General features: G+C 38.7%; 1 protein-coding gene across 3 annotated transcripts in view; it reads left to right on the top strand.

Moving 5' to 3' along the window:
* The window catches only part of ZNF410 (zinc finger protein 410), a 42865-nt gene that overhangs the window by 13602 nt on the left and 1588 nt on the right, over positions 1-27675 (top strand). The window contains exons 2-11 of one of the 3 annotated variants that reach the window (XM_068964163.1): positions 3202-3384; positions 4563-4698; positions 8036-8254; positions 9463-9654; positions 13313-13463; positions 13955-14136; positions 18228-18317; positions 20877-21002; positions 21744-21884; positions 23281-23408. In XM_068964163.1, the coding sequence (XP_068820264.1) occupies positions 3352-3384; positions 4563-4698; positions 8036-8254; positions 9463-9654; positions 13313-13463; positions 13955-14136; positions 18228-18317; positions 20877-21002; positions 21744-21884; positions 23281-23408 (1398 nt within the window). In that variant the 5' untranslated portion in view covers positions 3202-3351. The remainder of the gene's footprint in view (positions 1-3201; positions 3385-4562; positions 4699-8035; positions 8255-9462; positions 9655-13312; positions 13464-13954; positions 14137-18227; positions 18318-20876; positions 21003-21743; positions 21885-23280; positions 23409-27675) is intronic. The other 2 variants (XM_068964164.1, XM_068964166.1) reach the window with 2 other exon arrangements.

Here is a 27675-nt window from a genome sequence, read left to right as displayed (position 1 = left end):
TCTCTGGTTTTGAATATGCTATCTAGATTGGTCATAACTTTTCTTCCAAGGAGTAAGCGTCTTTTAATTTCATGGGATAATCACCATCTGCAGTGATTTTGGAGCCCCCAAAAATAAAGTCTGACCCTGTTTCCACTGTTTCCCCATCTATTTGCCATGAAATGATGGGACCGGATGCCATGATCTTCGTTTTCTGAATGTTGAGCTTTAAGCCAACTTTTTCGCTCTCCTCTTTCACTTTCATCAAGAGGCTTTTTAGTTCCTCTTCACTTTCTGCCATGAAGGGTGGTATCATCTGCATATCTGAGGTTATTGATATTTCTCCCTGCAATCTTGATTCTAGCTTGTGTTTCTTCCAGTCCAGCGTTTCTCATGATGTACTCTGCATATAAGTTAAATAAGCAGGGTGACACCAGAAGCAAGAAAACTACAACCCCACAGTCTGTGGAACTGAGTCTGCAAATACTTATCAGAACCTGCTCTGGGACCAGATGGGTGCTGGCCCTCGGGTGACAAGAGGAGAGTGTACTGCTGGGACACAGAGGACATCCCCTGCAAAGGGCCACTTTTCCAAGGCTGAGAAACGTAACTAACCTACCACATACACAAAAATTCAAACAGAAATTTAGACAAAATGAGATGGCAAAAATTATGTTCCAGACAGAGGAGTAAGATGAAACCCCCAAACATCAACTAAGTAAAGTGGAAAAAGGAAGCAGTCTGCCCAAGAAAGAGTTTAGAGTAATGACTGTAAAGATAATGGAAGACCTCAGGGAAAGAATAGATGCACAGAGTGAGAAGTTACAAGAAGTTTTTAACAGAGTTAGGAAATATAAAGACCAGCCAGCCAGAGTTGTAGAAGACAATAACTGAAATGAAAAACACAATAGAAGGAAATCTGTAGCAGAATAAATGAGGCGGGATGGATCAGGGAGCTGGAAGAAAGAGTGGTGGAAATCACTGCTGCAGAACAGAAAAAAAGAATGAAAAAAAAATGAGGCTAGTTTTAAGAGACCTTTGGGACAACATCTGACACACTAACATTCCCATTATAGGGGTCCCAGAAGGAGAAGAGAGAAAGGGCCTGAGAAAATACCTGAAGAGATAATAGCTGAAAACTTCCTAATGGGAAAGGAAGCAGTCACCCAAGTCCAGGAAGTGCAAAGAGTCTCATACAGGATTAACCCAAGGAGGAAGATGCCAAGACACATAGTAATCAAAGTGACAAAAAGTAAAGGTAAACAAAATATTGAAAGCAGCAAGGGCTAAGCAACAACATACAAAGGAACTCCCACAATGTTATCAGCTGATTTTTCAGTAGAAACTCTGCTGGCCAGAAGGGAGTGGCATGATACATATTAAGTGAATAAAAGGAAGAAACTGCAAACAAGAATGCTCTACCCAGCAAAGTTCTTGTTCAGATTTGATGGAGAATTCCAACTTTATAGGCAAGCAAAAGCTAAAGTGATTCATCACCACCAAACCAGGCTACACCAAACGCTAAAGAAACTTGTCTAGGTGGAAAAGAAAGAGCCATAACTAGAAAAAGAAAATTACGAAATACGAAAGCTCACTCGTAAAGGGAAACATCCAGTAATGGTAGGAAATCATCTACACACAGACTAGTAGGGAAGTTAAAAAAGAAATTATCTGTATCCACAATAAGCAGTTAAGGGATACACAAAACAATTAGATGTAAAATATGATATCGAAACCAGTAATCGTGAGAGGAGGAGAGTAAAAATGCAGGATATCTAAAATGCATTTGAAATTAAGATAACGGAATCATGTCTGTGTGTGTGTGTGTGTGTGTGTGTGTGTGTGTGTGTGTGTGTGTGTGTATGTATATATATATATATATATATATAGAGAGAGAGAGAGAGAGAGAGAGAGACTACTATACCAAAACCTCATGGTAGGGACTTTCTTGGTGGTCAGTTGGCTGAGAATCTGCCTTCCAAAGCAGAGGATGCAGGTTTGATCACTGGTCCAAGAACTGAGATCCCACAAGCCATGACACAGCTAAGCCACGTGCTACAAGTAGAGAAGGCTGTGCGCTGCGGCGAAGAGCTTGCCCACTGCGGCAAAGACCCAGCGCAGCCAAAAAGCAAAATGAAAACAAAACAAACCTCATGGTTATTGCACACCAAAAATCTATAATAGATAAATACACACAAAAAATGAAAAAGAAATCCAAACACAACACTGAAGATAGTCATGAAGAAAGTAAGAATTTAAGTGAGGGAAACAGCTTCATGAGGGTCCCAAGAGTTCTGTTTTTTTGGGAAACACTGTTCAAATTTTGACTGTATAACAATCTTTTATACAAAATTGAGAAATTAAGAAAAATGTTACACCAGCCTACCACCACCCACCCAGTACAGCGACTATCATGGCTGTATGAATTTCCTTTTACTTTTTCCTGTGCATGTCGTAACTGGTTTTAATGACAGCAAATGTATCACTTTGTATTTTGTTTTTGTAATTTAATGTCATTAACATTTTTTGTTGTTGCTTTGTTTTGATAACTATTTTTAAGTGACAGTGTCATACCATATTCAGCCATTACTTAAATGAATATATATGTGTATTTATATGTTGCTTATAGTGTTATTTATATCACAGATGATAAGGTGAAATTCTTTGGGCATACAGCTTTTTCCATATTTGAAACCTTGCTTATTTTTTATTTTAAAATTTATTTTATTGAAGTATAGTTGATTTACAGTGTTGTGTTTCTGCTGTACAGCATGACTCGTTATATATATGTATATATATAACACATGTATATATGTATATATATGAACACATGTGTTCATATTCTTTTCCACTGTGGTTTATTACAGGATATTGAATATAGTTTTGTGCTATACAGTAGGACCTTGTTGTTTATCCATTCTATATATAATCATTTGCATCTGCTAATCCCAATCCATTTCTCCCCTACCTACTTCTCCCTTGGCAACCACAAGTCTGTTCTCTGTGTTCTTAGAATAGATTCTTAGTAGAAATTCTACGTCAAAGTATGACTTTTTATGGGTTTTGATACATGTTGGGCTTGTTCTATTTTAAAACAAGTGTTTGGGGCTGAATTCTTTACTTGCTGTTGTGATTTGGGGGTATATAAAGAAGTGGCTTTGTTTTTTTAGCTACATTTTCCTGCTGCTCTGAAGTTTCTCTCTCTTGTTTTTCCTTTTTTAGGCGACATTGATTACCCAGCCAGCACAGCATCTTACAGGAAAAGCATATCACTTCCTAGGGGAATATGAGCACAACAGGAAGGTGTCATTGACTCTGAATTAAGATTTTAACCTGTCCCCTGAACAGCTACAGAATTTGGAAGCTGAATCAATGTTATCAGATGAGTTAGAATCCAAACCAGAGGTGAGCCCAGACAACTGGTTTCTTTTTCTTTTGGTGGGCTGTGTTAGAGAGTTTGTTCTTAATTCAAGAGTCAGCAAATGTTTTCTGTAATGGGCCAGGTAGTAAATATTTTAAGTTTTGTAGGTCATATGGTTCTGGTTATAAATACTAGTTTGTTAGTTTTCTGTTACTAATTGCTTTCTCAAAAATTTAAAACTTCACTTCTTACCTTTTATGACTTTTTATATTTGTTAGTTTTGGGGCTTCCCTTGTGGTTCAGCTGGTAAAGAATCCGACTGCAATGTGGAAGACCTGGGTTTGATCCCTGGGTTGGGAAGATCCCCTGGAGAAGGGAAAGGCTACCCACTCCAGTATTCTGGCGTGGAGAATTCCATGGACTGTATTGTCCATGGGGTTGCAAAGAGTTGGACATGACTGGGAGGCTTTCACTTTCACATTTGTTATTTAAATAAGTATAAATTATTATACATTTAGATAATATAATGACAAAATTTATTTTTTATATGGCATATATATGTACACATATGTAAATCTTTACTACCACAAACCATGTTAATTAATTTTGTATAAATATAATTATATTGATTATATAATTGTATATATTAATAAGTTTTCTTTTTAAATGTGATTAAGGGATTTAAACAATTTTTATTCATTTTTCTCATTCTAATTTTAGAATATTTGTGTTGTTTAGTAGAAAGATAGCTAAATTTGGAATCATGTTACCTAAGTATAAATGTGACCTTGGACTAGTGACTTAGTGTCTTCATCTTGATTTATTACCTTTAAAATACATGCAATTTTACTGAGTTCAGTGAGGATTAAAAGAGCCAATACACAGAAAAGTGCTTTATAAGGTATATTATAATCATACACATTGTTGCAGTTGAATTTGTAATAGCCACTATTTATAATTATAATTATTTTTATCATTTCTCTGTTTTGTGAAAGGTTATTACTTTCCATATCATTCAACTTTTGTCTAGAATAGAACATTTGATAAAAATAACATAATATTTTGTAGTTAATCTGATTTTTCTATGAATAAGGTGGATAGTAGTGAGCAATCAAGACTTAATTATCAGTACATAGTCTCCTTTTGGTAAATTCAGAAGTTTAGATATATTTCTGACAACCTGTATTATTTGTTGTCTCCACATCCCCACCTTCCCCTCCAGCTCCTGGTACAGTTTGTTCAGAATACGTCCATCCCCCTAGGACAGGGGTTAGTAGAATCAGAAGCTAAAGACATAACTTGCTTGTCCCTACTTCCAGTGACTGAAGCCTCAGAATGCAGTCGGCTAATGTTACCAGGTAAAAATTAGTGCCATCAAAGATAAGATAAACAAGACTTAAAAGAACTTAGCCTGCTCTGTGGTACTGGTGGAATGGGATAACTGACTTTATAACTGACTGTAAACTGTGGAAACTGTAAAAATTAGAGGAGTCATGGCGAAAGGCAACCACGGGAGTCATAAGTGCATTGGTAGTTTATTTGTTTAATTTTTTGGCTATGCAGTGCAGCCTGTGGTATCTTAGTTCCCCAACCAGGAATTGAACCTGGGTCCTCAGCATTGAGAGCGTGGTGTCCTAACCACTGGACTGTCAATTACCTGCACCAATAGTTTAAGTCATAAGAACAGATATGAACACCCATAGAGTGAGAGTGAGAAGAAAAGGAGGCCAAGACAGAACCGCATGGAACTTAAGGTACCTATTCAAGGTGCAGGGTGAGGCAGGAGAGCCTGTGGAGGAGGGAATAAAGAGAGGCTAGAGCAATAGGAGGAATACTGGCGTGAAGTGCAGGCATAGAACCCAAGGGAATGGTCAAGTTGACAAATGCTTCTAAGAGGCTAGTGATATAGGGACCATCCCAATAAGATAGGCTTCCCTCATAGCTCCGTTGGTAAAGAATCTACCTGTAGTGCAGAAGACCCGAGTTCAATTCCTGGGTCGGGAACATGCCCTGGAGAAGGAAATGGCAACCCACTCCAATATTCTTGCCTGGAGAATTACATGGACAGAGGAGCCTGGCAGGCTACAGTCCATGGAGTTGCAGGAGTCAGACTAAACCACCAGCAGTGCCATAGGATCGGTGAAGACATTATTGCCCTAGGCAGGACATGTTCCTTGGAGAGGGAATGGAAAGCCAGGCTGTAGCAGGTTAAGATATCACTGCAAGGGTGAGTCTAGTTGAGGAAGTATACTTTCTAAAAGTTATCTTGCTATGGGAAGGAAAAAGAGAAGGACATAAAGTAGATTAAAAAGTTAACTTTTAAGATTTGAGATATTAGAGGGTGGTTTTGTGTTAAGGGGAAAGAGCCCATTAGAGAATCCATGAACAGAAAGAGTGGGTAATTGATAAGGAGGCTCCAGGAGAGGTAGGAGGAAGTAGTAGAATGCTGAGCATGGGTAGTGAGATTAGCTTTGTATGAAAAGAAGGAGATCCCATCGCTTGACTACCAGCAAGAAAAGTATTATTTTTGGATGCAGTGAATTCTTTATTTTCTGGAAATTGAAATATTTAAAATTTGGAATATTAATGTTAAATCAGGTGAGGGTCATCCGTTATGACAACTTATTTGTTATAAAATCTTTTGGTTACTGTCCTCTAGTGGTGTTCTTTTCTCTCTGATTTTTTTTTTTTTTTCTCTCTGATTTTTGAAATGACTTAAGGGCAGATATATTCAACCAGTGTTGATTTAAAGTGTTTCTATCTAGCTCCTATCTTTCCCACATCTTCTGTCTCTCAACTCCCATTTTTCTACTGGCATGTTGGTAGTCTTTCCAAATCCTTGTGGATTTTGAATATGTGAAAATTTCCATGTGCTAATAAGTGTTGCTCTTCATGAGGATTTCCCCCCTAAATTTTCTCTCCTAATTTTAATTTATTGGATAAATATTTTTTAACAATAATGAAGTGAAAACAGAAACAAGAGCATCCATATTCTTTTCTACATTGCCTTCTTTTAGTTTTAACTTTGATTTAAAATATTTTAGACAGCTAGATATAGATAATAGTAAAGGAAAACCCAAGTACTCACCTCCTAGCTCATGAAACATATTATTAGAACCACAAACATATCTGTACATACCTCGCTAACCTCATTCCCCTCCCTTCTAAATATGTGTGGATATATAACCTACATATTTTTAGTTGGGATACGTGCTAGACACATAAAAGCACAAAACTATATGGATATACATTTTTAAAGAGTTATTAAGGAAGGAGATACCCACCACCCAGTCAAGAAGGAGAACATTGTCAGGTTTCAGGCCTTCCATGGGTTTCTCCTTGATAAAGAAAACCTCTGTTCTTCCATATTTCACCACTGTCCTCAATTTTTTAACAATTAATTTTTTGTTTTCTAAATCCTGGAGAAGGGAAAGGCTACCCACTCCAGTATTCTGGCCTAGAGAATCCCATGGACTGAATAGTCTGTTGGGTCGCAGAGTTGGACATGACTGAGCGACTTTCACTTCACTTTACTTTCTAAGTTTAATCCCCCAGGTCTCATTCCAGAAAATAAAGAATTCATTGCATCCCAAAATAATACTTTCCTTGCCAAGTCAAGTAGACTTTAAATGAGTGGAATCATATGAATGTATCTTGTTGTACCTTTCTTCTTTTACTCTATGTTTGTGAGATTCATCCTTGTGTATAGCTGTGGTTTGTTTGGTTTCATTGCTGTATACTGTTCTATGAGTATGCCACAACTTATTGATCCATGCCACTGTTGATGAATATAGAGCTATTTTCCAGCATCATATTATGACAAACAGTGCTGCTATGAACTGTATTTAAGAACAGGCTTTTTCTCTGTGTGTGTGGTAAAATATATATAGAATAAAACTTGCCATTTAACCAATTCAGTGGCATTAAGTTCATTTACTTTGCTGTGCAACTTCATTAGGCTTTACAATGGCAGTGCTGTGCCTAGGCTTCTACTTTATTCCTATAATCTTATCGGTTATCTCCTTCAAAAAAGAGACAAATGTAACCTGCATTCTATGAGGATGAATGAAACCCCTGAAAACATTGGATGCTTTAGCACAGTAGTGTAATTCTGCATTATGTTGCAATTAGAATCTTTGGAAATTCATCCCCTCCCCTAGAATAAAGCTCTAGAAGCAAGTCTTCTGAATTATTTCTTTACATCTGGTATAAATCCAGAACCCTCATGAAACATGTTGATGATTCTATAGTTTCAATTGTGTTGTAGGCTGTGATTTTTCCCTTAATGACTCACCAGACCTCTCAAATACATGTTACAAAAATTAAAAAGTGACAACTTTTCCCAAGAAAAACAGTTTAAAATTTAAATCCTATTCTTGAGTTAATATTTACTTTGCCTCAAAAAGACAAAGGTCTATAATGTCCAGGTGTGGATGGTTTTTTATTAGTTACTGCCAACCGCCAGAGGAGTCTGCCCCTCGCATTTTGATTGATGTCCTTTAGAGCTTTAGCTGCCTTTCACACTCTCTTCTTTTCTCAGGCAGATTTTACATTCATAAAATGAAAATGCTATCTGCTCCTATAAGGGTGTTAGTTTCTAAGTGATGTTACAAGGGTGTTAGGTACTGTGTATCAAAATGGTGAACTCCTTGGAGATAGCTACTACATAAAGCTGTGGTATTTTCCCTTTACTAGATGATACTGCAAGTCATACGAACTCCTCCAAGGAGGTTCCTTCCTCGGCTGTGTTGAGAAGCCTTCAGGTGAATGTGGGTCCAGACGGAGAAGAGACGAGGGCTCAGACTGTACAGAAGTCTCCAGAGTTTTTGTCCACTCCAGAGTCCCCTAGCTTGTTGCAAGATCTACAACCAAGTGATAGCACTTCTTTTATTCTTCTTAACCTAACAAGAGCAGGTATTCTTTATTTTCTTCTGACCTGTACTCATGCTTAAGAGAAAAACTTGGAGGCGGGGTGGGAGGGTGGGGAGGAATAATTAGTCATACTTAAAATGGAAAGAAGCTATTATTATTATTTTGGAGAATTGGTGTAGTTTGGTGATCAGTTGAACATATAGAGGAAAAAGGCAGACTCTAAGATGACTTAACATTTTCTTGTTTGGGGGAGTTAAGTGGTATGTTTAGCTAGATGGTGCACACAGAATAGGAACGGGGGAGAATGATTTTTGCCTGTTGATGTTGAGATTTCAGAGGAACACTTAGGAGGAGAGTTAGAAATAGGAATCCAGAGTTCTAGAGAGGTGTGGTGTGAAATAAGTAGTTTTTAGTGCTTACCAGCATTTGGGAGGTATATGAAACAAAGCATGAATTCTTTGATTCAGGAGTAGTCTGGAGCATAAACAGAAATGAGGGCACATCTGGGACCCTGAAAAAAATTTTAAGGGAGTGATAGAAGAATGAGAAGGAGCCAGTAGAGAGAGATCAAGAAAACTGAATGAGAATGATGTGGGGGAAGCCACATTTAGTATCTTTTCTTCTGTAAATCATACCAAATACTACAAATTGGGCCAGGGAGATGAGGACTGGGAAGTGTATATCTGGTGAACTTAACAAGAGCAGTTGTTACTGAGGTAGGAGAGATGGAACCTAGAGTTAAAAGAGGTGGGGAGTGGACAGCAGGTGAGAAAGTAGATACATAAGTTAGAAGTTAAGAAACTTCAAGAAACATGACTTTGAAGGAATAGGTGAGAAGGTGATATTTAGAGTCGTACTTGAGATTTTCTATAAAAAAGAAAAATGTGGGAGAGGTTTGAGCTTAGACAGATTGAAAGGCTGAAAGGGAAGCTGTAAGGTGGCCACTAAGGAGGAATGGGTTTGAAGGTGGAGAGGAGATAACTAAAAGATAGGATTGGATCCTAGAGGTAAGGGTTAGCTGGGTTGCTAGGAAACATACTTTGCCTCTGAAACAGGAGGAGGTAAGATAAAGACTAGTCTCTCAGCTGGGAGTAGAGAGTTGATAACCTAATCTTGGATGAGAACAGAAGCTTGAGGTGAGACTTGAAAGTCTGGAATAGCTGATTCAGGACATGGAGAGTTTCTGAGCCAGGGGCAATCAAAGGGATTACTTGATGGTTAACTTGCATATATCCTCTTGTTTCTTCCAGGTCTGGGCTCTTCAGCCGAACACTTGGTATTTGTACAAGATGAGGCAGAGGATTCAGGGAATGATTTCCTCTCCAGTGAGAGCACAGACAGTAGCATTCCCTGGTTCCTCCGGGTTCAGGAGTTGGCCCACGACAGTTTGATTGCTGCTACTCGGGCACAGCTAGCAAAGAATGCAAAAACCAGCAGCAATGGTGAGACCCCTGTGTTATTTTCCTTTCCAGTATTCTGTTCAGAGATTTTGATAAGACAATGGCTATCTTTTGAGTTGCATATAATCCAGATTACTTTATTGATGAGAGCAGAAGGCTAGAAATGTGTAAATTGCTTATCTTATTTTCTATAGAATAACTCAGCCATGACAGGTTCGTATGCAGAATCAACTAACAATTGTCAGCTTTAAATAATGTTACCGAAGCCTTTTTAACAGAAAAAATTTTTTCACAGATCTTGGTGTTATCTTCAGTTAATTTTGTACTGTTCTTTATACTTGAGATTTTTACACCATTATGAAATCAAATGGCTTTATCAATAGACATAAAACTATAAAACAGATAAAAATGAAATTAATATTAAATCAGTGTGGCAGATGGCAGTGTTTCACTGAAACTAAATTGTTGTTCATGGCAGTTTAGCAGTTATCAGCTACCATAGTGCAGCTTTTGGGGGCAGGCAGGGCAGGGAGGATGGAGCCAGTTCATCAGAAGACCTCTGAATATCCAAATAGGGTATAGTGTGGATTTTCTTGAGTTCAGCATGCCTGTACTGTTTACTCTGGGCCACTTTTTCTCTAGTAATTTTCAAAGTGTGGTCGCTAGGTCATCTGCATCACCAGTGGTTTAGAAATGCACGTTATCAGGTCTCATCTTATTGAATCAGAAACATTTTTAGTTTTTAGTAAGCCCTCATTATAGTTATGATGCATGTTAAAGCTTCAGGACCATGGCTCTATTCAAGCTACTCCTAAACCACTGCAAACCCTTTGCCATAATATTTTTTGTATTAGATCTGCCTCTGCATTTTCTCATTAACCTGTGACAATTAAGGTAAGACAACAGATGGTTGAGGTAAGGTACGTACTGTCATTACCACAAACATATGATCACTTTCATCTAAGTTGAAATACAGAAGTATTTTAATTTTGTATGTGGTGCTGTATATCAGGAGTCAGCAAAGGGCCAAATAACCACCTGTTTTATAAAGTTTTATTGGAACACAGACATGCCCGTTAGTTACAGATTGTCTGTGGCTGCTACTATGGCAAAGTTGAGTAGCTGTGATAGAAACCGTATGGCCTCAAACCCCATAATATCGTCTGTCTGGCCCTTTACAGAAAAAGTTTACTGATTCCTGCTCTATACAATGCTACTTTCACTGAAAATTTTATCCCAAATCCAAAGACCTTACCCACATAACTGTAGAGTCTTTGAAGTGTTTACAGTGTTCTTCACTATGTACGATATAAGGTGTATTGAATTTCTTTGTCTCTCTTGCTCTTTTGTTTGGGGTAGTGTGCAAAACCAGGTCATAGGACAGTTCTGCAAACAGTGCTTTGTTTTCAAAAACAAAGTAGTTTAGAGAGTACTTCTTTGGGAAACTTTTTAATGATTTAAATACAAGGCAACTCACTCTTTTCTGAAGGAGTCTTTCCCCCCATTTTATGATTTCAAAATTGAATGCACGAAGCCCTAACTGTCACTGGTTTAAATCTCTGGATTAACATGGGTTTTTACAGACCTTTTGTTAGAAATTAATTAGCTGGAGTTCTGGAGTTACTGGAAAATTTTCTTCATGGTATATGCACTTGTGTGATGTCTGAAATTTACCCATGTTTTGATTAAGCAAACAAAAAAACTGTGGGACAGTATTTAAAAAAACAAGTTAATATTAACTAGCAAAAGTCATCTTAGGTTCTGCTCCAACCTGGGAGCAGTTAGTTCTACAGTTGGCATTTGGTGAAGTACAGTAAGGAAAATGTAAGATGGGAAGAAAATAAGATTAATAGATGGGAAAGATACTGCCTTTGATCAACTGTCAGTTTCCAGGAAGTATGGTAGGTATAACATATTATCCTACTCTTGGGTTTTGACAGGGGAAATATGGAAATATGAATCTTACTCCTGAGGTATTTGTAATGGAAAGATAAACTCCATATTTTTATAACAGAATTAAGTGGTTGTGAATGTATTTCTCTAATGATGTCCACAATCAGTGCGGACAGTGACTGCAGCCACAAAATTAAATTTCCTTGCTCCTTGAAAGGAAAGTTATAACAAATCTAGATAGTGTATTAAAAAGCAGAGACATCACTTTCCTGACAGAGGTCCATATAGTCAAAGCTATGGTTTTTCCAGTAGTCGTGCATGAATGTGAAAGTTGAATGATATAGAAGACTGAGCACTGCAGAACGGATGCTTTTGAACTGTGATGCTGGAGAAGACTCTCGAGAGTCCCTTGGATAGCAAAGAAATCAAACCAGTCAATCCTAAAGGAAATCAACCCTAAATATTCATTGGAATGACTGGTGCTGAAGCTGAAGCTCCAGTACTTTGCCCACCTAATGCAAAGAGCCGACTCATTGGAAAAGACCCTGATGCTGGGAAAGATTGAGGGCAAGAGGAGGGGTCGACAGAGGATGAGATGGTTGGATGGCATCACCGACTTAATGGACATGAGTTTGGGCAAACTCAGGGAGATAGTAAAGGAGAGGGAAGCCTGGCGTGCTGTAGTTCATGGGGTCACAGAGAGTTGGACACAACTTAGCAACTGAACAATGAGAACAAGTGGTTGTGAGTGTTTTTCTCCGTTGATGTCCTACTGTGTATTGAAGAAAATGAGAGAAAGGATGCACCACCTGCTAATCTGGAATTTATTTAAAGATTTAGTTAACTAATTTCATTTAAACTTAAGGAAGTCACTGCAGTGTATGTTCCTCTCCTTGCTTCTTTTTATTCTACTGAACAGAAAACTTGATCAGGTACTATCTCTAACTTGTAAAAATATGATTAGAAATTTTAAAATGCACTGAATTTTTGCATTCTTAAATATTTCTTAACTGAGGAGGAGTGGTATAGGTAATGAGAAGGTGATTCTTATTCTCTAGAGTGACAGAAACAGCCAAAGTGACTTCAGGAGATAGAAATCTTAGACTGGTTGTCTACAAAAGAAATTGCTACTGTAAGTCCATGATTAAGCCAGACTGACTGCTCCTTCTTAAAATACAAGTTTTGATTACCTATAAGTGATCTTCTATAGGACTCCACTTCTGGTGTTGCCATACCTGCTTCCTCACCAATGTGTAATGCAAAATAGGTGAATGCAGCTTTTTTTAAAAAATTAAACCATTTTGGATATTTCTTACATTTGTCAAAGAGGCCTAGTCTCATGGCATTTTGTAGTTCTCTGGAGTAAGGGGATGGGGATGCAGAGCACATTCACTTTCTATTGTTAAGTGATTATACAAAGATTGCTGGGGAAGGTGAAGGTAGATATGTGATTAATGATCACTAGCAATGGCACCCCACTCCAGTACTCTTGCCTGGAAAATTCCATGGACAGAGGAGCCTGGAAGGCTGCAGTCCATGGCGTCGCTGAGGGTGGGACACAACTGAGCGACTTCACTTTCCCTTTTCACTTTCTTGCATTGGAGAAGGAAATGGCAACCCACTCCAGTGTTCTTGCCTGGAGAATCCCAGGGACGGGGGAGCCTGGTGGGCTGCTGTCTATGGGGTCGCACAGAGTCGGACACGACTGAAGTGACTTAGCAGCAGCAGCAGCGGTGGTTTTATTGTTTGAACCAAAGTATCTGAGGAGAATCCTTCCCTGGATTACAAATATGTGACTCTGTTGCAGGAGAAAATGTCCATCTTGGTTCTGGTGATGGGCAACCCAAAGATTCTGGGCCCCTTCCTCAAATGGAGAAGAAGCTCAAGTGTACAGTTGAAGGCTGTGACCGGACATTTGTGTGGCCAGCTCACTTTAAGTACCACCTCAAAACTCATCGGTGAGCAAACCCAAAATTCCATATTTGAAATGTTCCATATCAGGAATGTTGATGTTTCTGAAGGAACTTGACAGAAATCCCCCCACTTGACAGATTAAAGGAAAGCAGGGGCTCCAGCTCACTTGTGGTTAAGATGGCTTTTCTTCTTTAATAGAGACATTTGCATTGTCTCATTTACCTTGTTCTTGACAGATATTTAATAAGACATTTGTCACCTAAATGTCTTAGAGCAAGAGTTCTCAAAATCTCATCATAAAATGTAATTTTTGGAGAACTTAATAATACATAAGCTTAAACTCTACTCTGAACCTATGAAATCAATATTTTCAAGAAGTAGGGAATCTGTAGTTTTAACAAACTTAAAGTGATTCTCCTACATCCAGATTTGGGATTTACTGTCCGTTTTGAGAGTCAATAGGAGCTTTGACTTGTTCTCTCTAGCAAAGAGCATTTTCAGGCTTTGTTGCTTATGTGATTTTTTTTCCCTGCAGAAACGACCGCTCCTTTATTTGCCCTGCAGCAGGTTGTGGGAAAAGCTTCTATGTATTACAGAGGCTGAAGGTGCACATGAGAACCCACAATGGGGAGAAGCCCTTTGTGTGCCCTGAGTCCAACTGTGGTAAGCAGTTCACTACAGCTGGAAACCTGAAGAACCACCTGCGCATCCACACAGGTGTGTGCAACCTCAGCACTCCCGCAGGCCGTCTGCTGCTTGGCTCAGCGCTTGCTGGCTATCCTTAGTGGGTGAAGATTGGGGTTGTTGCTAGAACTCTGAAGATGAAATTTCTTTTTTTCAGATGCCTCAGGGCACCTCTTCGTGAGAATGAACAGTTTGATTTCTGCCTCTAGTAGCCTTAAACAGAAAGGGGATATAAGGCCTTCTCTAATAACAATGATTTGATGAGATTTGGACAGAAGTGAGTCTTTCCAGATATCCTTGAACATTACATAGTTTTAATTTTGGTCATTAACATTTATTAAGTTACACAAACCACACAGATCCTATTTTAGGCACTAACTGGGGTAAGTTGAGGGGAAGTACAAAAGCTAAGATTAATCCTTGACTTTGAGTTAACTTTTTTGTTAGAACCTCACAGCCTGAGAAACAGAATGGAAAAGGGTCTTGTTTTGGGGCAAACAGCATGTTAATATCAAAGGAGCAGACTAAAGATACCCTGACTTCTTAATCTAAAAGTTTAAGGGTAACTTTCTGAACCCCTTGACCAAGCTGTGCTAACTCTCTTGCCAGAGCTTAATCTTAATCATTAAACCTAAACTACTACCATAGGATGTGTAGCTATTCTTCCCACTTTGTTGCTACTTTGTTGCTATCTTCTCTCTCTCTTCCTTGTTTATTCTTGCCTTGCTAAAATGACAGCAGGTACAAATAAATGCCATTTAGAAAGTGAAAGCCAAGGTGAAGCCACATGTGTTCTGGGGATTTCCTCTAGATTGACATTACCACTGGGATATGTTTTAGGAAAGAATAGCTCTGTTCTCAGCTCATTCTTGAAAGGATAAATTATTCTTGCTCCAAGAAAGCAGTTTGAATAAAAGAACAAGAAAAACATCTAGCTGAATAGCTAAGGAAAGTAGAATTCACTATGCCTTATTAAATTCAGTAACCTCTTTATCCTTGTGCCTCTCATCTTTGTAGCATTTGATAAAACTGAACATCATTTATTCAGAGTGTGACCTGATTTTCTCTCTTCATTCTGACTGTTGCTAGCTCTCCCTTGTTGATCCAGTTGTGGACCAATTTCAGAATTTTGAGTTTCTCCCATTTTACTCGATATGGTCTCTTTGCAATCTCAGGCTTCAATTTAATAATTTCTTTTTGGATGCCTCACAGATCTGACTCTCAATAATTAGCATAGTAATAAAAATTAGCATTTATTGAGGCAATTTAATATGTACCAAGCACATACACATTGTCTTATTTAATTTTCAAGGTACCTTCATGCTTTAGATATTGTGTTTATTGATGGAGAAACAGAAGGAACTTGTCCAGTATTATGCAGCTCGGAAATGGTAGAGCTGGGATTTGAATTCTGGTATGACCCCAGAGCTCTTCCAAGTATTTTATTTTTAAGTGCTGACAACGCATTTTATCTCAGATGTCAGAATTGACCTCAACTCTTTTTTAGTAGTAACGGTAGTAATTAAAGCTGCCAGTTTTAGTGGTTTACCATGAAGACTGCTGTGTACCAGGCACTATACTTAATATATTTAACTTGTATTTTTACATTGAATCCTCAAAGTAATCTTTTGAGGTTGTATTATGTTAATTTTATAGATTTTCAAAAAACTAATTCTCAGAGATGTTAAATATTTTCTCCACACTGATAAATGGTCGTGGCAAGACTGGAACTCAGGATTAACTGGCTCGTGCTCTTTAACCATTCTGCAGCAATGTCTCTTGAACCTCCAGTCTTCTTTATCTCAGCAAAATCACCGTCCTCTCAGTTTCTGAACAGGAAGGCCGTCTCACCTAAGCCAGCTTGATGAAGAGATTTGTGCCACTAGATTCTGGTGAATCATTTTTGAAATCCTCTTTTTCTAAGGTTCTTGAGTTCATCTTGTTAAACATTTAACCTTATTTATTAACTGGAATTTTCTGTTTTCCTGACATTCTGTCATATATATGAGTGTATTTTTTACTCATTTGGCAACTTTTGGAGTGCATAGCATTCTGAGGTTAGTGTGAGTATACAGATATGCTTTCCAGAAAGTTACAGACCACTGGGAAATCATAAGCCTTAAACTGTGAGGTACAGTCTGAAAGAACAGTGCAGTCAGAGCTGTGCTCCTCCCTCCGTCAAGGCCTAGCTCCTGTCTTGTCACCATGCCAGCCTTACTTGCTGAGTTTCCATGTTTCTCCTTTACTCTCTCACACTGTCACACTCATAACAGTTCTGATACCGGATGTGTTTTCTTAAACCAAGCAGTTCTCTGCAACACCAACTGAGCAACTGAATTCTGACACTTAAGATAGTGTCAGATCCCACATGCTCAGCCTCACAAGACTGCCACTTTCTTCAGATGTCAGTTTCAACCTCAGTCTGACTTGGCTACAGTTGGAGGTTCCCATGACAACCTCCTCCCCCACTTTGGATTTGATTATTTGCTAGAACAGCTCACCGAAATCAGGGAAACGTGTTACCAGTTTATTAAGTAATAAAGGATATGATAAAGGATACAGATGAGTAGCCAGATAAAGAAAGAGATGCATGAGGGTGAAGTCCAGAAGAGTCCCAAGCATAGGAGCTTCTGTCCCTGGGGAGTTGGGGTGTGCCACTTTTTGGCACATAGACCTGTTCACCAGCCCAGAGGCTCTCTGAACTCTGTACTTTTGGTAATTTTATGGAGGTTTCATCACGTAGGCATGATTCATCATTAACCCATTTCCAGGCTGTCTCTCCTCTCTGAAAACTGGAGGTGGAGCTGAAATTTCCAAGCTTCTATTCTAGTGACTAGCCGCCACCTAGGAGCCCACCAAGAGTCATCTCGTTAGAACACCTAGGAATTCCAAGGGGTTAGGAACTCTGTGTCAGGAATCATGATCAAAGACTAAATATTAGAACAGCAGATTATCCTAGTGCTGTCATCACTGAAAAAATTACACGGGGTTTAGGAGCTTTGTGCTAGGAGCTGGGATCCAAGACTAAATGTTAGAACATAAAATTCTCCTAGCACCCCTGTGTACAAGCGTTTTAAGAGCTTTGTGTCAGGAACCAGAGGCAAAGACCAATAATATACTTATTTCACACTTGTCATTTTCTAAACTTGCTCTGGGCACTTTCAGTTTCAAGGCTGTGCTCATACTAGTTCTTGTGCCTGAAATTTCCTTTCATCCTTGTCACTTTTTAAGAGCAACTTAAATACAGCTTTTTAAAAAAATTTAACCACAATAGGAATTTCTTCCCTTTATAAATACACGTAAGCAGTTTTTTATAAAGGAATTTATATTAAAGTTATGAATATGTTTATTTCTCACTGAGTTGTGACCCTTGGGAACTTTGGACTGCATCTCTTATTTTTTCATTTTTTATTTTGAAATATTTATAGATTCATGAAGAGTCACAAAAAAAGTACAAAGAATTCTATTTGTGCTTCACCCAGCTTCTGCCCAAAGTGCCATGTAGCCATAGTGCAGTGTCAGAGCCAGAAAGTCAGTAGTACTGTCAGGCTTCAGTTTTCACCATGCATCTTTCATTTTTAAAATAATAATGTAGAAAATGAGAATTACAGAAAAGCACAAAGAAGAAAATAAACCATAATACCACTATTGTGATATAACTACTGTTAACACATTATAACAGATTTTTCTGTATATCTCTGACTAGACAATTGTTTTTATAAGATGGGGTTATGTAAGACCTGTTTTATAAGCTTTAAAAATATGTATTCTTAATCTTAAAACTGAATCTTAAAGAATTGATGTAAGAGCATATACACTTTTCTTGATTTTCTCAGAAGGGATGGTAAGAAGGTGGCTCAGTGCAGCTGGGGCTCAGCCCATGAGGAGGGAGAAGGAGGTATTATGTTCAGAGGCAGCCACTCTAAAGAAAAGCGGGGGGGTGGGGTGGAGCTATGTACCAGAAGATCACTGAGGGGATACCTGCTGGATAGTCCAGTTGAAATATATAGTGTGAATTCAATAAATCAGAGTAAGTGATTGAAAACAGGAAAAGATTGGTGGGAAAAGAGAATAAAAGTCATTTCATCAAAAGACTGAGTCTTTATCTCATTTTTTGCCTCTAGGAGAGAAGCCTTTCCTTTGTGAAGCCCAAGGATGTGGCCGTTCCTTTGCTGAGTATTCTAGCCTTCGAAAACATTTGGTGGTTCACTCAGGTACCCATTCATAGATTTCAGGGAAGATGGAGAGCCAAAGGGTAAAAGGTTAGGGTAGTAGTATAAAGAAATCTAAAGAGAAACAGATGCCTTGCTTTCCTCCCTTTCTTGACAGAAATCAAGGCCCTTGATACTTACCTTCAAAGGGTCATATAATCAAGGGGAAAAGAACCTAAGTATTATTTTCAGCTGAGCTATTGAACTGCTTTCTGATTGAGACCTTTCTCTGAGGAAATCAATAAATTTACTTGGCAGTACACTAGGTACTTCTTCATTACATCAGATATGGTACATGGAGTTATTCAGAGACTTGCCAAGGCAGAAGTGAACTCGAAGTAGAGTGAGATTCTAGAATGGAATCAGGAATTTGTTCAAATGGCTAGCCATGGAAAGCAAAGGGAAGCCAGAATGAGAGGAATGGAGAGAAGGAACTAGAAATTATTTGTCATGAAGACAACAGAGCAGTTCAGTGGCAGCAAGGGAGTTGGAGAGGTATAATCAGTCAGGGATGTGAATTTCAGAGCTGAGATCCTAGGGTTAGAGCAGGGTTTTAGTATGACAAATTCTAAGCAGAGGTAGCAAACTAATAGTCAGTGGGTTAGATGTGGACTTCCGGGTGTGTTTTGTTTGGCTTGTAGAGTGTTTTCATTTTGTTGTTCTTTATTTTGTTATGTAAAATTTTGTCAAACTTACATAAAAATAAAGAAAAATACTTTTTTACGTAACAATAATGCCGTTACCATTATCTATCAAAATTAACAATAACACCTTGGTTTTATCTCAGACTCAGTCCATGTTTAATTTTTTTCCAGTTGTCTCAAAGACGTCTTTTAAAGTGGATTTGTTTAAATCAGGACCCAAAAAAGGTCCAGTTGTTGCACTTGACTAGTAAGTCCTGAATATAGATCTGTCTATACTTTCTGATTTTCATGTTCTAGACTTACAGCACAACAGAGTCAGTCAGGTACTATAGTTCATCTCACATTCTGGATGTGTTGGTTTACCTCATTTTGTGTCATTTAACTTGTTCCCGGTATTTCCTAAAAGGTTCAAAGGTTTTGGCAAGGATATATGACGTGTGATTGTATGTGTTTCATTTTGCATCACCTCAGGAGACGCACAGAGCTTGGTTGTCACAATTGATCAGTTGGTTCAGGTGGTTAACACCTTAATCCCTTCATTGTAACGTTCCCTTGCAACCTTTTGGCTTATGATTTCATCTTTGAATATGCCTAAATTTGTTACTTCATTGGGGTTATAAAATGTTAATTTTTCTAATTTTGTTATTCACATTTGTTAGCTGGAATTATTCTATATAATAGATCTCTATTGACTAGGATTATTTGGTAATTTGCACATGAAAGGATAAATATGTAATTCTTTTAACTGAGTTTTCAGAATAAGAAGTTGGTGCTCTGATTACTTTTAGTAGTATTATTTTCACTGCTTTTTCTTTCTCTTTTGCTAGTATTATTTTGAATTCATGTGTTTCTGTATGTTCACTATATTTCAGTCTGTTATAGTTATTTTAAAAAATTAATTAATTTGGCTGCACCACATCTTAGCATGCAGTCTTCGATCTTCACTGCAGTATATGGGATCTTTAGCTGTTGTATGTGAACTCTTAGTTGCAGCATGTGGAATGTAGTTCCCCGACCAGCGACTGAATCAGACCCCCTGCATTGGGAGCTCGAAATCTTAGCCACTGGACCACTGGGGAAGTCCCCATTATAGTTACTTTTTAACAGCTTTTGGACCTATAATGTGTATACCTTAAAATTCACCTATTGTAAATATACACATCAGTGATTTTTTAGACAATATATAGGATTACAGTCATCCTCACAATCCAGTTATAGAACACTTGTATCACACCAGAAGTTCCTTTGTGCCCCTTTGCAGTCAGTTCCTCCTCCTACCCCACATCCAGGCAATCATTGACCAGCTTTCTGCCTCTATAGATTTTGTCTCTTCTGGAAATTTTCTGGTCATTTCACTTAGTTTTTGCTATCTACTGCTAAGATGTAGGCCAAGAGTCTTTGACGCTGCCCTAGGTGTGGTTGTCAGGGTAGGTAAAATGGAGATTGAGGGTTTCAGACTTGAGGACATACGGGATGGTTCAGATCACTGTGTACAAGAACGACCATTGTGAATGTTGAAGGCTGAGAGTTGTGGCAGGAAATGAGATAAAGGTGTATGATGAATCTAGGGTTGGAATTCTTGAGGATAGTACATGTCCTTGAGGTTCATGGAAGACTATATCTGAAAGGAGTAGGAAATGTTCTGTGTCTGCCATGATCTTATACCAGAGAGGTGGTTTTGTGGAAGCAGCAGACCAGTGGGTCTGGAGAGCCTCGGAGGCTGGGAGCAGTGAGTATGCTAAGCCCACCTGGTGGCTTCCAGCCTTCCCCCAGGGACTAACGGTTGAGAGCCTGGGGAATGCGAGAAGGAGCAGCCTCTTCATGTTTAGTTTGACATCCTCTGGGCTTCTCCATCTAGGGCTTGAGTCCATTCTCTTGCTGTCAGAAATGTACCCTGTCTTTTTGGTCTGTGTTTCAGGAGAGAAGCCACATCAATGTCAAGTCTGTGGGAAGACCTTCTCTCAAAGTGGGAGCAGGAATGTGCACATGAGAAAGCATCACTTGCAGATGGGAGCAGCTGGGAGTCAAGAGCAGGAACCAGCTGGTAAGGAGAAGAAGGTAGAGGGAGGGCTATATTTTGGGGGTTCAAAGAGGCAGATAACTCGCCTAATATGGGAATTTTCTGCTTCTGTTTTGGGTAGAGAGACTGGTTTCATTTGGTAGACTAGTGGTTTCCAAATTTAGCTGTACAGTAAAATTGTTTGCAGGTTTTTAAAACATACATTTTATATTGCTTATCTACCCCTCCCATCCAGCAACACCAAACAACCTGATAAATGAGATTCCTTGGGAGTAAAACCCCAGAGTCTATAGTTTTAAAAGTTCCTCTAGCAAATTTGGTGGTAACTGGTGCTGATGCATGAACTAGCACTTGTGTGTCACTGTGGTGAAGATTTCTGTATGACAGTAGTTTAAGCATTTTTTACTTTATGACTCCCTTTTTTTTACCCTAACTTAAATTTGATAATACATTTTATTGTTACTCCTTTCCATGTCTTTCCTTAATCATTCTATTCTGAATACTCGCTTTTAGGGATGCACCCATCCTATTTCGTATGTTAATTATCCAGATGCTGATCACAAACAAGGGTATTTATCCATGAGGCTGATTTCTTCCCTTCTAGGTTTATTTTTGCTTCCCAAACGTAAGTGAAATAGGAGGTGACATCCGAGATACAAGTTAACTTTTAGTTCTGAAAGAAAAGGCCAGCTTCCCCTGAAGGAAAATGGGGACCAGGCACAGCCTTGAGTGCTGTATGTCTCTCACATCCTATTCTCTGTGCAGCTGAGCCACTAATGGGCAGTAGTTTGCTTGAAGAGGCTTCAGTAACCAGTAAAAACCTGGTGTCTATGAATTCTCAGCCCAGCCTTGGTGGAGAGTCCTTGAACCTACCAAATACCAATTCTATCCTAGGAGTTGATGATGGTAAGACTTTCAACTCGCCTTTATTTGGGGAAACTGGCTGCAACTAGGGACTAAGGAATGGGGTTGTCTCCAAAATGGAGGTTTTAATTAATTTCATTTCTTGTGAGTAGAAATGGCATGATTACCATTTGTGTTGTCTCTGAAGCAGATAAGTGAATATTTAAGAAAATTTTTTTTTCATTGAAAAGATAATGTAACAAAAGAATTAAAAGTTTTAAGAAGAAAATTATCCATAATCCTAGCATCCTAGCCCAACTATTTCTATCTTTCCTATTGCAGTTATGGAAGAACTTAACTTTTAAAACATTTAAACAGAACATAACCAGGTTTTACAGAGGAGAATTAAAGCAATTTCTCCATACCTTCAAAAGCCATATCTTCTGGAGAAAAGAAAGGGCTCTGTAGGAAACAGTTGCTCCTCTCTGGTATAGAAAGTTCACCCAAGTTACACAGGCCAGGCCCTCTTCTCTGAAAAACTTAACAGGTGAGGTCAGCATGCATTTATTCAGTGCCTACTTGTGTACCTGGCACCATGGGAAAGATAAAAGTAGAAGACAGGGACCTTAAAATCTAGTTGAGAAGTCAAAACTTACATTTGGGAAACAACGCTGAGTGAGTAGAAGGTAGTGTTTTAAGCAAACATTAAGTTATGTAATATCCTGGAAGAGCAATGTAAACTAGAAAACCCCTCTTAATTTATTTGAGAGCTAAGTGGTTTATGTGTAAGCTGTTTCCAGAAGATCTTCATGGTGATTCTGCTGATAAACATTTAATAAGTCAGATCCTGTGTTTTCCTTACTCATACCCCAGTCAGTTTTGGGTATAAAGACCATATTTGTATAACTTACATATGGAGCGTACAAGGCCCAGAGTGTGCTTCCACAATAAGCCTCTTCTGTTTCATAAATGATACTAGTGGATAACTGAAGCATGAGGCATAGAAATGGCATGGAGCTCCTTAGCCAGCCTTAAGGAAGATATAGAGGAGGAGGAGACAATGAGTAGGAACCTTGGAGCCAGGTTTAAGCGCTTGACCAGCACCTACTGTGCTGTTTCCATTACTGGTGACTGCTTTGCTGGTTGGCTCTGGGTCCCTGATTCATATGCAGTTTAATCCAGTTAATAGTGCTGAAGCCACATTACTCAAAATTTGTGTATTGAGAAATGGTCAGCAGTTACATCAAGATTCTTTACCTTTTCTTCCCATCCCCCTTTTGTAATACTTTCCAAATTCACTGATAATGATTATCAGGCAGGAATTAATTTGGAAGAAACAGGAATGTGGGATTCAGTTTTTTAGGGAACAGCTTTGAGAGTTCTTAAGGAGGGACTTGCTGATGAAGGTAGGGAAACCTTTGGATTCACTTTGCACTAAAACCTCGTTCTGCCGTTTCAGAGGTGCTTGCTGAAGGATCCCCACGCCCCCTGTCTTCAGTGCCTGATGTGACCCATCACCTGGTGGCCATGCAGTCAGGGAGGCAGTCGTACGAGGTTTCTGTCTTAACTGCTGTAAATCCACAGGAGGTAAAGCTGTCTCTTGCCCTTTGTTTCTGTGGAGAGTAAGGTGCAGACTGATTGGGGGTCTACTTCAGAGGATCTGAAAAACATTCGTTTCCCTTTCCTGGAGACTTTGACTAGAGTATCTTCCTTTAAGCTAACCTGAGTGTTAGGGTCTCCTGAATTGAGAAATTAGTCATTCACATCTGGGGCGCTCAACTTAGTTTCCTTGATACACATGCCCTAACATATCATTCATTTTGCCAGAGTTGTTTGTCTGGGAGATAACCAGGCTGAACCAACTGAGCATGTGGGAATGTGTCCACTTGTTTGTTGAGTAAGAACTATTATCTAAATCAAAGAGGGATTGTAGGTTGATTCTAAGCACCCCTTACTCTATTTGTTTGGTTCTGATCCAGAAAACAGAATGAAAACCAGTCGGGCTTCTAGAATCTTCTGATTGTCCTTTTACTGGCCTTGTGTTGTGGAGGTAGATGACTTCATCATGAGCTTATTTTATATGCACATGCTTTTCCCAAAGCCTGTATATCCTGGCTTTGGCATTAGAGTATCTCTTACTTTTCATTATAACCTTTAGACCACAGTCCACCAGTACAGCATCTGTTTGAGTAGTCGTAATTTTTCTGTAATATTTCTGAGGATACCCAAGTTCACAAGGCTCTGAGCATGCTGTTTTTGCCAGAACCCTTCCTTGTATTTATCATTGTGACCCATTGTTTCATTGTTGCTTATGTTATATTGAAAGCTTTTGTTATTTGTTATCATTGGTTCTTTCCTAAGTCTCCTTCTCCTGGTGACTGCTTTGAAACATGTCTCAAGTGGAGCCTTGCTTTATTTTTTCTTTGCTTCATATATCTGTCTAAAAATTTTTTTATGGAAGTTTTCAAAGAGTATATATACCGAGTAAGAGATTAGTATAATGAACCCAGGTAGGTATCAGCCCATCTTCAACAATTAACTGTCTACTGTTCTTGTCACTTCCCTCCTACTGTTTGCTTTTGATGTTTTTATTTATACTGGAGTATTTTAAATCAGATCACAGACATTTCACCTGTAAATATTTCAGTATATACCTCTAACAGATAAAGTTTTTCATAATTATATCTGTATCATGCCCAGTAAAATTAACAACAATTTATTGGTATCTTCTGATATTTAGCCTTTTAAATTTTTTCTCAGAAATATCTTTTTATGGTTGGTTGGTTTGAATTAGGATTCGAACAAAGCCTATATATTGCATTTGGTTAATAATTATTTTTTTATTTCTAATAGGCCACCCCTCTTTTTTTCAGTATAGCTATCTATTTAAGGAATTGGATTATTTGTCCTATATAATTTCCCACATTTTTATTTTAGCTGATTGACTCCCTTTGTTGCTTGATACACTTCTCTATCCACAGATATCCTGGAAACTGGTAGTTACATTTAGGGGCTTGATTAGGTTTCTGTTTGTTTTTCCCTTGGCAAGAATATTTTGTTGGTGGTTCTCTTACTTCCTACTAGGTTTCATCAGGAGAGACATGATATTCAGTTGTTCTCCTACAGATCTCAAGATTGACCAGTGGGTTATGTAAAAGCTTTAGCAACCATTACTTATCATGGCCTAGATCTCTTTTTTTCATTAGGGCTTAAACAGTGATATCCTGATTCTCTTTTTTCCTTCTGCTTTTATTAACTGTGATTCTTCTATAAAAGAAATACTTTCATTAACTATTGGGTTGAATAGTTCAGGAAAATCATTTCCTTCTCTTTGTACTTAGTATAAATTACTTGACATACAAATCCACAACACTCAGTGTTTTCTTTTTTGAAATGTTTGAAACTTTGGAGCTTTTCTCTCCCATACACTAAATACCTTTTTTAATTGAAGCATTCCATATTACCCCAAATAAATGCCAAATGTATGAAGACTTAATTCATTCAACAGATACTAATATATGTATCTTTAAATATTTCAGTATATACCTCTAACATAAATAGTTTTTCATAATTATATTTTTACCATACCCAATAAAATTAACAATTTATTGATATTCTCTGATACTTAGCACAAGGCACCCAGCTGGGTACTAGTTATATAGTAGTAAATACAATCTCTGCCTCAAAGAGTTTATAGTCAGAGTTAGGACCTCTACCTTTTATAACTCCATAGTTATATAAATGATGGCCCTGCAGTTGTGCTGTGTAGAGAGTTTAGAATGGGAAGGGCAACAGGTCAATAACCAGCAGATTTTATTCAGGGTAGTCGTGCTAGTCTTGGGGGAAGTCATGGAATAAATTTTGGAGCTTAAGTTGAGACCTGAGGGATGAATAGCAATCATCTTGATGGAGATGTGGGAGGGATTTGGAAGAAATTGAACAGGTATAAAGGCAGCAGTATGTACAAAGGCAGAAGGTGAGAGGGAGCATGCCCAGCTATGGAACCACAACGGGTTGAGTGTAATGGACTTGGAATGGAGAGAAAGGTGTGGAATGGAAAAATGAGAGCAGGAAAGACAAACTGGTTCCTCTCTTGGGAGGGTCTTACAGGACATGATTTTTTCCTGGGGGCACTGGGGAGACATGACATGTTTTTAAATGGGGTATGACATGGTCAGTTTTGTGTATGCATAAAGTCCAATAATAGTACATTTGTTCTCTTGAACATGGAATTGGCTTCAAAGTGTCCTTGTCTGGGTGATGCTCACTGACAGCCTCAGGCAGACACAATAACACAAACTGCCTTAAAAAAGGAAAAGAAAACTTGGCCTTCACCCCGGGAGAACACAAGGGCCTATAATGGAAGCCTCAGACGCTTAATTGTGGATGCCACCAGAGGAACGTGCCATTCTTAGATGCAGCTGAACATCCTGCATGATCACGTGTTCCTCATGGATCCTTCAGTTCAGTTCACTTCAGTTCAGTTGCTCAGTTGTGTCCAACTTTTTGCGACCCCATGAATTGCAGCACGCCAGGCCTCCCTGTCCATCACCATCTCCCGGAGTTCACTCAGACTCACGTCCATCAAGTCCGTGATGCCATCCAGCCATCTCATCCTGGGTCGTCCCCTTTTCCTGCCCCCAATCTCTCCCAGCATCAGAGTCTTTTCCAGTGAGTCAACTCTTCTCATGAGGTGGCCAGAGTACTGGAGTTTCAGCTTTAGCATCATTCCTTCCAAAGAAATCCCAGGGTTGATCTCCTTCAGAATGGACTGGTTGGATCTCCTTGTAGTCCAAGGGACCCTCAGGAGTCTTCTCCATCAATTCTTCGGCGCTCAGCCTTCTTCACAGTCCAACTCTCACATCCATACATGACCACAGGAAAAACCATAGCCTTGACTAGATGGACCTTAGTCGGCAAAGTAATGTCTCTGCTTTTGAATATACTATCTAGGTTGGTCATAACTTTTCTTCCAAGGAGTGTGTATACAAATATAGCTTCTGTCTGAGCCTCACTTATTTTATTTTCCTTTACCCTACCACTGTTATTTTCCTGTCATCAAGGCATTTCCATTGCTTATCCCCTCCTTTTCCTTCTCAAGGTAAGCTTGTCACATTCTCCAGTACCTTTCATTTTTTTTTCAAGCTGTCAGCCCCCAAAGGCTCTAGCTTCATCTTCTTCCTCATCCAGGGTCTAGCTACTAACTGACTTTTCTACCAGTGAATGAGGAGTATTGATTCCTTAGGGATTATTCTCAGATGCCAGAGCAGGAGAAGGCAGGACCAAACCTTAAAACAACACATAGCCATTCCAAATTGTTTCTTAAAGATCACCATGCATTGTAGATCAGACCTGTAAGAATCTATTGATGGACTTCTAATTGGACCCCTGTAAATATGCTCTAAAAATAAAGATAACTTATCAAGAATATCAGAGAACAACCAAGTCAAGTATCAGAAATTATCATGGAAAATAGATGAACTACAAATGAACTCTTGCTCAGATGGTTCAGATTGGACAGTTTTGATTTTCCTTCAGGGTGGCCAGGTCTTCTGAGAATTAGAGGGTTCACTGTGTAGGCCCAGCAGAGACCCAAGGCCTTTGACCTCTTATGGACTAACGGTCTTCCCAAATGGGGTTCTGTAGCCCCACTGAGTTTACATTCTTGAACTTAAGAACCAGTATAAATGATTGCTAGCTAGCTTTGACTTAATCTTAGAATATTTCCCAATTAAAAAAGGAGGAAAACAGAAATGACCAATTCTTTAACATTTCTCAAAAGTGCCATCGCTAAGTTTGAGTGCAAACATGTGGCTCTTGGTCTAGATTAAATACATACCATTCTTACCATTCT

This window comes from Capricornis sumatraensis, chromosome 2 (assembly GCF_032405125.1).
Source record: "Capricornis sumatraensis isolate serow.1 chromosome 2, serow.2, whole genome shotgun sequence".
In the NCBI taxonomy this organism is placed as follows: Eukaryota; Metazoa; Chordata; class Mammalia; order Artiodactyla; family Bovidae; genus Capricornis; species Capricornis sumatraensis.
This window is presented reverse-complemented; position numbering and strand designations above follow the sequence as displayed.